The 15,702-nt window shown below is 42.3% G+C and overlaps 1 protein-coding gene across 1 annotated transcript in view; it reads left to right on the top strand.

The window, feature by feature from the left end:
- Positions 1-15,702, top strand: part of LOC309348446 (desmoglein-1-like) — a 35,031-nt gene that overhangs the window by 13,568 nt on the left and 5,761 nt on the right. The window contains exons 4-13 of the mRNA XM_081873621.1: positions 896-1,051; positions 1,923-2,070; positions 3,107-3,270; positions 4,389-4,523; positions 6,123-6,308; positions 7,312-7,595; positions 8,838-8,980; positions 11,420-11,641; positions 12,961-13,671; positions 15,381-15,532. Coding sequence (XP_081729747.1) covers positions 896-1,051; positions 1,923-2,070; positions 3,107-3,270; positions 4,389-4,523; positions 6,123-6,308; positions 7,312-7,595; positions 8,838-8,980; positions 11,420-11,641; positions 12,961-13,671; positions 15,381-15,532 — 2,301 coding nt within the window. The remainder of the gene's footprint in view (positions 1-895; positions 1,052-1,922; positions 2,071-3,106; positions 3,271-4,388; positions 4,524-6,122; positions 6,309-7,311; positions 7,596-8,837; positions 8,981-11,419; positions 11,642-12,960; positions 13,672-15,380; positions 15,533-15,702) is intronic.

The raw sequence follows: 15,702 nt of genomic DNA, 5'->3' as shown, positions 1-15,702 counted from the left end.
TTTCTTCTTCAAGGTTGAGTCTGGGGGGTGGTGGTGGTAATAATAACTAAAAGTGTCTCTCAACAACTCTGCCCTAAAAATAAGATCAGCATCTCTGACCTCCCCCCCCCCCACAAAAAAGGTCAAGAAATCCAGCCTGTCCTTTAAAAAGCTCAGCAACTCTCCCCACCACCACCACCACCCATGACAATGGGTAGATCACTGCCAGTTGTTTTATACTGGGAGTAGACTGCAGTCTTTAGGAAGTTGGACAGGCCTACAATAAATGATACACCGGCTAACAACCTGAAGTTTCAGCTGCTGACAGGAGAAGCCCCTCCAGAGAGTTCCACTCCTGGAGTGCAAGGAGCAGAGGAAACTCTTGTCTGTTCCTCCATCCCCCTTCAACTCATTGTGCCCCTTCAATTTGCCCTGGAGGCTTGGGGGACGTAATCAAAATTAGTGCTACCTCCCCATCCTCTATATGCACTTATATCCTGGTTTCACATTTTGATGAATAAACCAGGATGAAACCACTGTTTGCATTTTGGAGATAGCGGGAAACCATGGTTTAAAGAAACAACAATCAAAATGTCATAGCTGGCGTGTGAGGAGAAAGGGGCATTGGGAAGATGGGGATGACACTGCAGGAATGACACTTGCTCCTAGGTTAATAAACCATGGTTTATTAAGCCAAGGTCTGCATCTAAACCAGCACCAAAGTATGCCAGCTGCATGAAACAAGTAGCAAAATCTTACACCCCCCCTTTTTTGTTTTGTTACTACACTACTGATTTGAGTAGGCCATCTCACGAGAATGTTCCTTGAATATAGAGCCATTTGTACACATTTAAATAAATACATAAGTAAATCTAGGGTTGAGAAAAACATAGCTAATTTTTGTTTTCTGTTGCAGATCCGATCAGATTGTGAAGAAACTCAGTCACTTATATACAGAATCTCTGGAGTAGGAATTGATCAGCATCCTGTTGGAGTGTTTATCATTAATCAAAAGACTGGGGAAATTAATATAACAAAAATAGTAGACCGAGAGGAGACACCAATGTTTGTTGTAAGTACTATGTGTTTGCAAAACTATAACGTTTTCCCCCTCTACTACCTACAACTAGAATATCTGTCCGAGGCAGTATGCTTCTGAATGCTAGTTCCTGGAAACCCCAAGATGGAGGGAGTGCTCTTGAACTTGGTCCTGCATGCAGGCTTCCCGCGAGCATCTGGCTGCCCATTGTGAGAACAGGCTTCTGGACTAGATGAGCCACTTGGCTAATCCAGCTGGGTTGTTCTTACATCCCTTAACATCACAAATGCATCTGGTGGAAACTACAGGGCCTTTTAAGGAGCAACACATACCATATTTTTCTGTGTATAAGACGCCCCCATGTATAAGACGACCCTTATTTTTTTTAACCCGAAATTAAGAAAATGCACTATACACTATCCATATATAAGATGACCCCTTATTTTAAACTTCAAAAATTTAGAGAAAAATGTGGTAATTCCTTTGTTGTAGACTAATGGTGATGATTTTATAACATAAGTGACTACTGGACAATTATTATGGAGGTTTTTTATTCATTCTGCTGTTTTCACTCATTTTATTTTTAGTGCTGATTTTGTTGGTTATGCTTGCTTTGTTGTTTCTCACTGGTATTCACCTTGAAAGGCAGACTGTATTTTATAATACATTGTTGTTAACATTATTATTATTATTATTATTATTATTAATCCTGCAGTATTTTTAAATTAGATTAATTTTTTTACCTAACAAATGAATGGTGTTAGGTATTTTGAATACTACATACGCCGTCTTCTTTTTTTAAATAATGTTTATTCAGAATTTTAAGAGTTACAAAAAGAAAAAAGAATACTACAGACGCCTTCTAAGTTAATCTTTGTTTTTTGTTTTTTATTTCTTAATGCAGATTAAGTGCTTTGCTATAAATGTTGTTACTGGACAATCGGTGGAAACACCACTTGACCTTCGAGTCCGGATTCTGGATGTAAATGACAATTCACCCATATTTACACAATCTGTGTTTTCAGGGTCAATTTCAGAGGGCAGCATGGACAGTAAGTACATTACAAAGACATTGTAGCCATTTCTGCCACTGGATAAAATACATATGCATCTATCTTTCTCATAATATTCCATTTCAATCTGGGATTCCTCACCCACCTCATTCAGTTGCCCTTTCCCCAATTCTATGCACTTGTACTTAGAAGTAAGCCTCATTGCGTTCGATGGGGGCTGCTCTTGGGTGGGTTTAGGATTGCAGGCCAAAACCCTGTGTCTGTAGAGTAGGGATCTGGGAAACTGTAGTCCCTCCAGGTGATTGCTAGACTACAACTCCCATCATTCCTCAGAATTGGCCATGCTAGCTGATGGGAGCTGGAGACATGGGGGGGGGCAGAAGTTCCCTGTCCCTGCTTTAGAGAAATAACCAAAATGATGCATTTTAAAGGCACATCAGAGTTTGCTACATTTGTAGTGCTGCAGATTAGCAGAGACTGGGGAACTTCATTGAAACATACTGTAATGGTTCTAGGGGTTGCTCGGGCGTAAGCCGGTACCAACACCTGGCTGGGTTGCCTCACTGAACCTTTTTTGTCCAGACAGCCACTCACCCATGGCTGTCTCAATCGCTGGCAGAATCCGTCAGTGGGTGTTTCTTAAACTTCTTCCAGCAAAGAAGCTCTTTGACGCCTAGTCTCCTCCTACTCTCCCTGCGCGGAAGCCTTCTGCGCAAGGAGGGCGTAGGCAGCGGAGGACCCTTACTCTCCCCGCTGGTCCCCGGCAAGGAGTCATGGGACCGCCTCGCCGATTCCCCCATCTGCCCCCCTTCTCTACTGGTACCACGCTGATTCTCTTCCCCAGAAGATGGGCTGCCTCTCCCCATCCCGGGACACTCTCTGGAATCCCTCTGGAGCTTGCTCTCTCCCTCTGGCAGTTCCCTGATGGCAGTTCCCTGACACATACCTAATATTTTGGAAAATGCCTCTTAGTAAGATATTGGAGAATTCACAAATTATGGCATCCTTACAGTTTTAATAAACTGAAGTGCAGCTCTTAAGGTTTTTGTTTGAGTGGTCCTCTCCTTCTTTCCAGACACATTGGTGATGAAAATAACTGCTACAGATGCAGATGAGCCAAATAACCTGAATTCCAAAATTGCTTTCAAGATTGTGAGTCAAAATCCTGGAGGTCCATCAAAGTTTATTTTGAACAAACAGACTGGAGAACTTCACATTGCAAATATCCTTGACAGAGAGGTAAAAATACATTGCTTTTCCTGAGAAATACCGCAGTTTGTATGCTAGGGGAAAGAGCTATTCAGGACTTAAGAAAGCTTTCTGAAAAGTCAGCACAAAATAATTGGCTATTGTGCATCTATTCAGGAAGAGAAAATCAGCCGGGGGGGGCGGGGGATCAGAAAGATAAGATGGGTTGATGTGACGGATATGCAGAAAGCTGTAACCTTGTGCATGTTTACCTGGGAGTAAATGCCATTGAACTCTGCATCAAAATTGAATGAGATTGCGAAAAATGATGTCAATGAAATAGAGACGAACAAGACACTTAAAATGCTTCATAACTTTTCCCATTACATCACATCATAGGATCCCTCCAGACAACCAGTTTATTGAGAATTCGTCCTGATTTTCTTGCACAAACCTTACACTGAAGTTCACTTATATCCTCTGTTCTTTATTCAGGCATTATTCTTATTTGTTTGCAGGGCTGTTAAATGAAAATTCATCCTTACACTTTTCAATTCACTTCCCCCTTCACTTTCAAGCACAATAAGTTAGATTCTTTTTTAAAAGGGGGGGAGAGATTTGTTTACTAGCGCTTCAGTCCACTTTAATTGTGGGACGCGGGTGGCACTGTGGGTAAAACATCAGTGCCTAGGGCTTGCCGATCGCATGGTCGGCGGTTCGAATCCCCCGGCGGGGTGAGCTCCCGTCTTTCGGTCCCAGCTCCTGCCCACCTAGCAGTTCGAAAGCACCCTTAAGTGCAAGTAGATAAATAGGTACCGCTTTATAGCGGGAAGGTAAACGGCGTTCCGTGTGCTGCGCTGGTGCTGGCTCGCCAGAGCAGCTTCGTCACGCTGGCCACGTGACCCGGAAGTGTCTCCAGACAGCGCTGGCCCCCAGCCTCTTAAGTGAGATGGGCGCACAACCCTAGAGTCGGACACGACTGGCCCATACGGGCAGGGGTACCTTTACCTAAAGTTCAAGTACACACCCAAATCCCTCCCACAAAATATGGTCCATGTAAAACACTTTCCATGATGAGATTAAAGAGCGTAACAGTGTAGAAATGTGCTTTCTCACTAATGTGAATGTTTAAACATTTGTCTTCCTTCCTTCCCCTCACTTTTATATAGGAACATGCAAGCTACAGTCTGGTTGTGAGAGCCACAGACAGGGATGGAGGTCCAGATGGAATATCATCTGAATGTTCCTGCGAGGTTTCTGTAACTGATGTAAATGATCAGTTTCCAACATGTGCACAGAGCTCGGTAAGCTATTGACTAAAGCAGTATCACCAGCAACAATCAATTCCACATTCTGCAATACCTTCTAGGAGCAGGAACTAGAAGAGGGGTGTTCAGGGGTGGGTTTATATGCCTTTGGAAGTAGAAATGGAAGCAGTCCAGACTATCAGCCTAGTTTCTACTTTCCCTTCAAAAAAATAAAATAAACGGAAAATGAATCTGTATTTCACTGAAAGGAATACCCTACTAATGTCGTATAACCTGCGATAATGTTAAGCTGACAACTATTGAGGCCAGACTTCTCCAAGCTGGGGATGTTGCTGGACTACAACTCCCATCAGCTCCAACCAACATGGCTGATGGTCAGGGATGATGGGAAATGCAAGTCCAACAACATCTGGAGGGCACCAGGTTGGCGAAGGTTGTTTTAGACCAACTCTCAGGAGTTGACCTTTCATAGCGTGTTCACACAAAATAAAGGATTTTGCACATAAAAACATTTAGCGTTTCAACTGCATACCTAAAAGAATAGGTATACAGTATATTTCTAAATAAAACAAAGGAAAATAAAGTTTAATAGTGATTGCATGCTTTGAAACCATATGATTTACGAACTGACTTGTAAATACAGGAAATGAAATACAGAGTTGCATGGAAGAGAGCTGAGATTGTCTACACATACTAACTGTTGGTGGGCAACTTCAAGGTTCCTGCTGCCCGTCTTATGGATTAAAATCATATGGCAGAGAACCAAAGAAAATAAATAACTAGGAGGGAGTTGAGGGGAGTTACTCTATATTGAGCTGCTGAGAACAACAAAATATGCAAAACAAAAAATGGATCGGTGGGATTACCATAGCAAGCTGAGTTGTGTTTTGATTCATTGCATTTATATATTATAGTTTATTTTTCCCAATTAAAAAAAAATAAAGTCCTCAGTGTGCTTCAAAAGGTAAAAAAGGTAAGGTAAAGGACTCCTGGATGGTTAAGTCCAGTCAAAGGTGACCAGGGGGGTGGCACTCATCTTGCTTTTCAGGCTGAGGGAGCCGGCGTTTGTCCACAAACAGCTTAGTGGGTCATGTGGCCAGCATGACTAAACCACTTCTGGCGCAATGGGACATTATGACAGAAGCCAGAGTGCACAAACATGCCATTTACCTTCCCGCCACAGCAGTACCTATTTATCTACTTGCACTGGTACACCTTCAAACTGCAAGGTTGGCAGAAGCTAGAATAGAGCAATGGAAGCTTACCCCATGGCATGGATTCGAACTGCCGACCTTCTGATCAGCAAGCCCAAGAGGCTCAGTGGTTTAGACCACAGCACCACCTGTGTGTGTCCCACAGCTATCAGAGAGAACTTTGACCTTCTAAAAACACTTTTCTTCAGCTTGCTGTGGTTATCCCAGTCACCCATAGATTGCTGTGCACTATGCCATAAGTAAGCATGATACTGTTTCATTCCGTACAGCTAATTGTATCCATATGAGTGACAAATGATACATATCAGATCATTAGTGTTCATAGCAAGTTTGAAATGAGTAGCAGCCATGTGCAAACTGCCTTTCAAGTTAGTGGGAAACCCATGCATGCGTGTCAACAATTGTTTTCTTTCTTTTCTAGTACGCAATTACCATTGTAGAAAATACACTCAATCAAGAGGCTCTGAGAATACAAGTTTTTGATTTAGATCAAGAGTATACAGATAATTGGTTTGCAGAATTTTATTTTATCTCAGGAAATGAAAATGGCAACTTTGACATAGTCCTAGACAGAGCAACTAACGAGGGTATCCTGAGGGTTATAAAGGTATGAATTTTCCTATTTTCATTGAAAGTCAAATTCTGATCCTATAACTGTTTATTGAAAGTAGAAAATATCCACTCTTTTTCATATTGTCCAAGAAACACAGAGTGAGAGATAACTGTAGTCTCTCAATAAAATAAGCTCTCGAGCAGGGGGTGAGGAAACTGGGGCCTTCCTGATGTTGCTGGATTACAATTCCCATCATACCTGCCCATCAAACTGATGGGACATGTCCAACAACACATGCAGAGCCACAGGTTCCCCATCTCCAAACTTCAGCTTTGCTTCCCAATTGACTTGCTTTATATAGTGCCTTAATTCATCTCCGTGTTGTGCACACCTCAAGTGTGCATGTTTGCAAAGGGTGTCTACACAATCAGCAGTCCTGCATGGGACATGGCTACATTACTTATCTGCAGACTTTCACACTCAGTGTATGGATGTAGAAGGTGTGGGGTCAGTGATATGCATGGTTCTGGGGGTGATATCAGCGGTGCTCCCCAGATTTTCATGCTGCTCTTTTGCAGGTATGACCAAGAGCCAAGGCTAGAAATGCAGTTTTGCCACATGTGTCAGGTTCTTAATCAACCACACAGGACTGTGGACTGACAATGGCTTTTCATGTTTCCTGCATTTTTTGTGTCATCTGTCAACATCTGTGCTCTGTCTGAAGCACATCTGGGGAAACTTCCTGATTCCTATGTAATCTATGGAATTTATTAAACAGATTTTAAAAAACAGAATGATCATAAGATCGTTTGACTGCTTTATTTGGATTTGACTTGTATGTGCTGGCTCTCCTTTTCGCTGCATTCAGCTTTTCTGGAAGAGTCTTGTTATGCAAGCAGCAAATGATTTTAATACAAGATACTTTCCAGCGAATGGCTTTCTAACAATAAAAATGCTATGTGTATGATTTTACTATCCATAAATGGATGTGCATAATACCTTGTGTAAAGGACCAGAGAACAGCATGCATTACATCCTGTTTCTTTCTTTGTTTTAGGAAATTAACTATGAAGAATTTTCAAGCATACCACTAAGTATTGGTGTGCGAAACATAGCTCCTTTCCATTCTTCAGTGGCTTCACAATATCAATATTCAGCGGCTTCTCAGGGTACACCAATTACAGTACAAATAACCAATGTAGTGGAAGGACCAGCATTTTATCCAACTTCAATAAAAGTGTCTGCACCTGAAAGCTTAACAACTAAAACTATACTTACCTATGATGTTGGAACATTCCAAGCTATTGACCAGGATACTGGAAAAATTGCTACTAACGTCCGGTAAGATAGGCTTTGTTTTCAGGATTCTTCTTTGTAGCTCACCCCAAGAATTCAGACTTATCAGTGTGTGTGTGTGTGTGTGTGTGTGTGTGTGTGTGTGTGTTCAGTATAAGCAGGACTCCATCTTTGCACCCACACATAGACATGCATACACACACAGAGAGAAAGCAAAGGCTCTTGTTTCCAAAAAGGATGGAGGGTGGGGGTCTGATCTCGCCACCACTTTTAATTGTTTTCTGAGATATGGAGGGAAGGAAAAGGAAAATCTGGGATATTCCGGGATCAAATCAGAAACCAGGATGGCTTTTATGATTCTGGGACTGTCCCCGCAAAACTGGGACATTGGAGGGTCTGCATTTAGTATACAATAGGTGACCTTCAAAGTTGATCTTTCTCTGCTCTTTAAACTGCGTTTGTCAAAAATGAAATGTGGCTGTTATATGGTTGATTTTTAAAGGAATGCATTTACAGTTCTGAATTTCAAATGTCAATGTTTTGTGGAGACGGAGACTTCCAAATGACTGTGGTATAAATAAATCCACTAATGGTACTCATTTATATTCTTGAGGCCTCTGTTGAAAGAATATTATAGTTTACCTACATTCAAACCTTAGTATTTAGTCACAACAAATATTTGCTGCATGGTCTATCCCAGTGGTCTTCAACCAGTCTAGACCCAAGAAACATCTCTGACTCCCAAGCTTCCAGCAGAAGAAAGACCCATTTTCACTTGATTTATACTTAATTGTGCTAATAATGCACATTATTAATCCTAAAATAGCAAATCACAGAGCAATAAAAATAGTGTTATCTTAGTATGAAAACCAATGCAAGGCAGATGTTCTATTATGGCCCTTCCCAGACATGAGGAGTTCCTGGTGACATGAAAATTGGAGACTCATTATTCTTACCTACAGTGATTGTGCCTGCCTGCTATAGCAGAAGTAGGAACTGTACAATCAGAGGTCTTCTAGGTTAAGTCCAACCCCTGCTCAGGACCCTGCAGGACACAGTTTCAGCACCCATTACAGATGACTGCTGAAGTGCCTTCAGCAAAGTCTTGTCACCTCTGCTCATTCTGCATAATATGTGGAAACTCTAAGATACAACAAAAAGGTTTGCTCTCACATAACAGTATTTTCTACTATTAAACTGAGCAAATAAAATCAGTCAGTTTGTGCAAATGTAAACACTGTTACATCTTAAAATGAAGCCCAATTCATTTCTGCTAATCAAAAACAGCTACGTCATGGGACGTGATCCAGCCGCCTGGTTTCGAGTCAACCCAACAACTGGTGCCATCTCTTTCAACAAAGTGATTGATCGGGAATCAATCTATGTAGTCAATGGGGTATACTCTGCAGAGCTGCTAGCTATTACTAGAGGTAAGAAAAGAGCTGGTTTTTTAAATATAATTTTCCTTGCTATTTACAGGAAGTCTGCAACAGCTTGAAGAAATGCAATTCTGCAAATTGAGATAGTTCCTCCAACTATCTCGTAGTCCTTTTTGAGCTAGTGAAGAAAGTTGCCTTTGTGGGTTTCAAATAGCTAAATATACAAATATTCCCCCTTCAACAACTGCACCCAAATGTTGGTATGGTAGTTTCAAATCAACACACGAAACTGATTCCCCATAAATCACCTCTGAAGACTCCACACTTCTTGAGTTCCTCTTTGTGTAAACTCTCTTCTGTCTCAGCTTCTTCAGCTTCCAACAGTAGAAACTGAAAGCACAATATAAATGCATGCTGCTCAGTCATGCAACAGAATGTTTACAAAGATACCCATATTTTCAAATGAATGGAGACACAAACTGCCACTGAGGTGCTTTTGAGGCTTTAGAGCAGGCATAGGAAAACTCGGCCCTCCAGATGTTTTGATACTACAATTGCCATCATCCCTGACCACTGGTCCTGTTAGCTAGAGATGGTGAGAGTTGTAGACCCAAAACATCTGGAGGGCCAAGTTTGCCTATGCCTGCTTTAAAGAGATACAGGGCTCTACAAGATTTCTCCTACTAGCAGTTCAGTGCTGCTGTTCAGTGGTGTTGATCTTGATATCCGAGGATATCCTGTTTAAACTATCCAAATTATAAGAGGCATGTAAACTATCATATGTGAACTAGTACTGATCATATAAGAAGCAGGGGCTGGATCAGACCAAAGACCCATCCATTCCAGCATGTTGTTCTCACAGTGGCTAACTAGATGCCTACTGGAAGCACTCTCCTCACTTGTGGTTCTCAGCAAATGTTATTCAGAAGTATATTGCCCCTGATCCTGTTTAAAGAATTGAGGCTGGTGACTATTGATATATTTTGTGGAATCAAATTCTGTAATTCTGCTGTGTGAAGGATTACTTGCTTTTGTTGCTGAATCTTCCATCATTCAGCTTCATTGGATGAGCTCAGGTCCTAGAATCCTAAGAGGCTCTAGAATCCTAAGAAAGAAAATGTCTCTCTATCCATTGCCTTCAAACCATGCATAATTTTATATACCTCCACCATGTCCTCTGCCCTTAACTTGCCATTTTTTAAAACTAAAAAGACCCAAATGTTGCAACCCTTCCACATCAGAGAGTAGTTCCAGCTCCTTGATCATTTTGGGTGCCCTTTTCTTCACCTCTTCCAGCTTCAAAATACGATTTTCAAGAGAAAGTGACCAGTGTACAACATTTCAAGTGCAGTTCCACTGTGCAGCTGTATAGCAGTTTTATTTTCAGTTCCTTTGCTTATAATCCCACACATTGAATTCACCCTTTTCACAACTGCCACACACTACGTTGGCATTTTCATTGAATTATCCACTATTATCCCAAGGTCTCATTCCTGATCAGTCCCTGCCAGTTCAAACCCTTTTAGCACAAATGTCAATTAAGGAATTCTTGCCCTCAGTATGCAGAACTTTGCCCTTACTTACATTGAATTGCATTTATCATTTTAATGCACATTTGCTCAGTTCAGAGAGCTCCTTTTGAGGCTCCTTGCAATCCATCTTTTTAATTTTATCATCCTAAACAATTTGGTGCCATCAATAAACCTGGCCACCTCATTGCTCAACCCTAACTCCAAGGTCAAGTTTTTTAAAATCACTGTTCCCAATACCTTGGGAGGTGTATCTGAAGAAGTGTGCATGCACACGAAAGCTCATACCAAGAACTGACTTAGTTGGTCTTTAAGGTGCTACTGGAAGGAATTTGTTTTGTTTTGACTATGGCAGACCAACACGGCTACCTATCTGTAATTGGGAGATACTATTTATTATATCCCTCCATTGTGGGAGCTGCCTGTTTATTCCCACTCTCTTGCTAACCCATTTGTGACAAAAAAGCATAGTTTTTTTTCTGAATCTGGAAAAGTTCTTGCTTGCACAGATACACCATTACTGGGACTGCCTACATTTATTTTCACCAGTTTTCAAATGGACACACTGCAGGGTAATGCAGAATCAATCTGCAATGAGATTTTAGTTTCATAATGAAACCAGTTTCTCAAGAAGCACTTTTGAGGACCAAAAAGTATCCCATAAAACTAGATTGTGTGAGGACAATGTACTAAGTCTCCACTGATTCTAGAATAAAATGCTGTCTGTAGACAGCCTTCCGCCCCGCCCCCGCTTTTTATCCCATTATCAGCCATTGAGTATTTAACAGCTGTTTAACTTCAAACAATAAAATCAACCACTTGTTTACTTTTCTGATTTGTACAAATGTAGTTTTGCCATGCTGTTTGCTTACCAGGAGTATTTTTCTTCTGCAATATAGACTAGTAAGATGCACCTGATTCCACCCACCCACCATCTTCATATAGATGTCTTTTATTACAGACAGTCCTTTCACAACAGCTACTGGTACCATTGTGCTTACTATTGATGATGTCAATGACAACTGCCCTACTGTAACAGACGAAATCAGAAGAGTATGTGTGGACAATCCAACAGCGGTAATCACAGCTCACGATCTAGATGGCCATCCATATGGTCCACCTTTTAAATTTACAATAGTGGCACAGTCTCCAGGAAGTTCATGGAACATCAGAATAGTGAATGGTGAGTACATTTATATGTAGAGATCACCTTGCCAGTCAATGCTTGCCTGACTTTCTAAGCTGGTTTTACCTTCCAACACCTCCCTCCTATACCTGCACCAACCATTTCTTTGTATGGTAAGTTTGTAAGAATCGGTGTGCTTTCTGGTCACTCTCAACTTGGGCATGTGGGAATCCTACACAACAGTTTGAGCAGGCATCCCCAACCTTCGGCCCTCCAGATGTTTTGGACTACAATTCCCATCATCCCTGACCACTGGTCCTGTTACCTAGGGATCATGGGAGTTGTAGGCCAAAACATCTGAAGGGCCGCAGGTTGGGGACGCCTGAGTTTGAGCATCTGGGCCACAGGAAGGGAGAAACATCTATTGAGTTTGTAGCAAGCAAAGACATTTGGGCAAAGGCATGGTACAACTGTGTAATGTTATGTAATTCAGCTTCAATATAATGCAAATGTCTTGCACTATCTGTAATCAATTAAAGCATCCCTGAGAGTGAGCCTTCTTCAACCTCATGTCCTCCAGGTTTTGGGACTACATTTCCCATCATCCCTTACTGTTGGCCACACTGGCTGAGACTCATGGAAGTTGTAGTCCAAAACATCTAGAGGGTAGGTGTGTGAAGGCTGGGGAAGGCTGCTCAAAGCATTTGCTAGAGGACATGTTCTCCAAGCATGACCATCAAATAACCCTCTCCTGCTCTCTGGCTTCTCTGTGATCAACATGAATGTAGCTGTTGGGTACCTGCCCCCATTCACTTTTATCAATTGATGGCCAATTCTTACAAGACATTGCTAATTAACTTCATCAGCCCAGGGAATGGGAGGGTAAGCAAAGAGAGAAGTCAGTGGCATAGCTCCACTGTGCTGCAGGAAAGAAACTCAAATGTGCTTTCTTAATGCACCCAGATGGGTTCTGAGGTTTGTTTCCTACATCGCACAGGATTAGGCTCCCATCAGCACATGGATTTCTGCTTGCTCATCAGGACTTCCCCCTTCTTCCTACCCCCACATGCTCCCTGTGCCCTCCCCAGCTTTGCTCCTGAGGGTTGACAGAACTCCTAGAACAGATTTAGTGAAAATCCATGGGAAGGAGAGGGTGAGGAAATCCCATTGTACAAGAGGAAATCCTAACGCTGACAGCACACTTACTCAGCACTATGTTGGAGGTGACCCCGAGAGATTAATGTAGTCTTGGCTGCCCTCGTAAGGACTGCTAACTTTATTTAGGAACATGAACTTGACCCTGAGCAGAGATTCCAAAGCAGAATTCTTAATCTAAATTATTATTTTTGTTTCTTCCCTTTCCCCGTCCCAAACAGATACCTCAGCAGCACTGTTCTCCCAGGATATAGAATTTGTCATTCATGAGGTCCAAGTTAGAGTGTTCGACAACAGTGGCAGAAGCTGTGATAGGCCACTGGTTATTCCTTTGCAAGCCTGTCATTGTGACCGCAATGGGAACTGTGTCAAGTCTGCCACTCGAAGAATCACTGTTACTATTATTGGTGGTGGTGCTGGTGGAGGAGGTGGAGGTGGTGCTGGTGGTGGTGGTGCTGGTGGAGGAGGAGCAGGAGGAGGAGCAGGAGGAGGAGGAATGGCAGGAGGTGGAACAGGCGTTATTGGTGGAGGTGGCCAGGGAGGAGTCATTGGGGGAGGAACTAGTGGAGGAGGAACCAGCGGAGGAGGAACTGGCTGGGGAGGAAGCACAGGGGGAGGAACTGGCGGAGGAGGAACTGGCGGAGGAGGAACTGGTGGAGGAGGAACTGGTGGAGGAGGAACTGGAGGAGGAACTGGTGAGGAAGCAGGCAGCTGGGGAGGAACAGGAGGAGGAAGAGATGACGGAACAGGAGGAACCGGTGGTGGCACTGGTGGTGTTATTGATTATGGTGATGGTGGCACTGGTGGTTATGGTGGTTATGGTGGCTATGGTGGTTATGATGGTTATGGTTGGGGCAGACAAGGAGGCGCAGAAACTACACTTAGTGCTACAGCCATTGGCCTGATGTTCCTCGGAGGACTAATATTTGTGTGTAAGTATTCTACTGAAACTAAATTAACTATTTCTGTTTTGTTTGTTTGTTCTTTGGAATTCTGTGTGTTTTTTAAAAGGGAACTAGACCACTGATCTTACTTATTTAATATTTTGCTATAACATTATTGCATTAATGAAAGCTGCTCTGTGTACCTTCCCATGAAATGAGGAGTTTTGACAAGAGGAGAGTTGAAGATTTTGGAGTCCCATTAATTATATGTTTATGTTCACACACTTTAAAATCACAACCTTGCCTTGAAGGAAGCATCAAGTGCTGCATTTAACACAGAAATGTGTGCTACCATAGCTTAATGCACAAGGCTAAGCAGAGGGACGTGGGTGGTGCTGTGAGTTAAAACACAGAGTCCAGGGCTTGCCAGTCAAAAGGTTGGTGGTTCGAATCCCCGCAAAGGGGTGAGCTCCCGTTCCTCGGCCCCTGTTCCTGCCAAGCTAGCAGTTCGAAAACATGAAGTGCAAGTAGATAAATAGGTACCACTCCAGCGGGAAGGTAAACGGCATTTCCGTGCGCTGCTCTGAATAACCAGAAGCAGCTTAGTCATGCTGGCCACATGACCCGGAAGCTGTACACCGGCTCCCTCGGCCAATAAAGCGAGATGAGTGTCACAACCCCAGAGTTATCCGCGACTGGACCTAATGGTCAGGGGTCCCTTTACCTTTACCTTTAAGCAGAGTCAATGGCCAAATAGCTGTCTTACTTGTTTCCAAAAAGCCTTAAGATGCCTCATCAAACAGATAATTCTGGGTGCAACAATGAAAATATAGGAAGTAGCCTTGTGCTGATTCAGACCAGTGCTCCATCTAGCTCAGTATTGTCTCAACACTGACTGACAGTAGCATTTCTGGGGTGTTAGGCAGCAGTTTTCCCCAGCCGTGCCTGGAGATTGATTGGGGATTGGGAATCTTGGGGATTGAACCTGGGACCTTCTGCATGCAAAGTAGATGCTTTACCACTCAGCTATGGCTCTTCCCAACTGCACCTGCAAAGCAGATCCAGAGATGCATCAGTTGCCACAGGAGTGCTGCTCCTGCTCATGTAGCTGTCAGGGCAGCTGCTGTATCAGCAATGGGAATGGTGTTAAATTGGATCCCAGCACTAGTGGGCTGACTGGTCTACTTGAATCAGAGTTATATCCTGGCACCTGATGCCGTCTCAGCCATGCCTGTTCATGTAAAGAAGGATAAATAGAAATAATGTGGTGTTCATAATGCTCATCATTGAAACATAAAAATGGTTAAACAAATAGATTAAGAAATAAAGATGGTAAGAGAAAATAATTTAGAACAGTAGAAAACACAGTTAAAAGGACAGCAAATAGTAAACCATGGAAAGAGTGGAAGGGAAGTAAAAGTAAAGATATATAGTAATTTGGATGAATATAGATAAGTTATTATTATTGTAATTCATGTTTTATATATATGCTGTTATCTTTCTTATTATTTTGTGCATGATTGTAACATAGTATGTGCTGTTGACAAGAAATAATAGAAAAGTAAATAAGAAAAAAGAAAGAAAGAAACATAAAAGTCGTTAGAAATCAATGGGTTCTTGGTTCTGTCTAATTCAAAATTACTCTTGGGTCTCAGAACTTATCATTCCTTGAAATTAAGTTGTGTATTTATATTTGAAGACAAATATATGCCATAATACTTAAAAACGGCATCAATTTCTTTTACCTCTTCTATTAGTGGTTCCAATTCTGATGTCACAGAGTGACTGTTGCGGCTATTGTGGATCTGGTCCTACTGGTGGCGTTGGGGCTGGATTTGAGCCTGTGCCTGAATGTTCAGAAGGAGCTATTCATTCATGGGGAATTGAAGGAGCACAGCCTGAAGACCGGGTTGGTTCATAACTTTTCAGAAAGCTTTACAGGCTCTATCCCATTATCAATATGAAGCCTCTAACACAATGATGGACCTGTCAGACTTCCCAGCACAACCATTATTGTCTGTCCCGTCTATTCCATTTCAACATTTATATTCCACTCTTCAGTGTTTTCACTCCGAGCTG

Source organism: Podarcis erhardii (genome assembly GCF_964252035.2).
Source record: "Podarcis erhardii genome assembly, chromosome: 8".
In the NCBI taxonomy this organism is placed as follows: Eukaryota; Metazoa; Chordata; class Lepidosauria; order Squamata; family Lacertidae; genus Podarcis; species Podarcis erhardii.
Note: the sequence above shows the minus strand (reverse complement) of the source record. Positions and strands in the feature narration are given on the sequence as shown.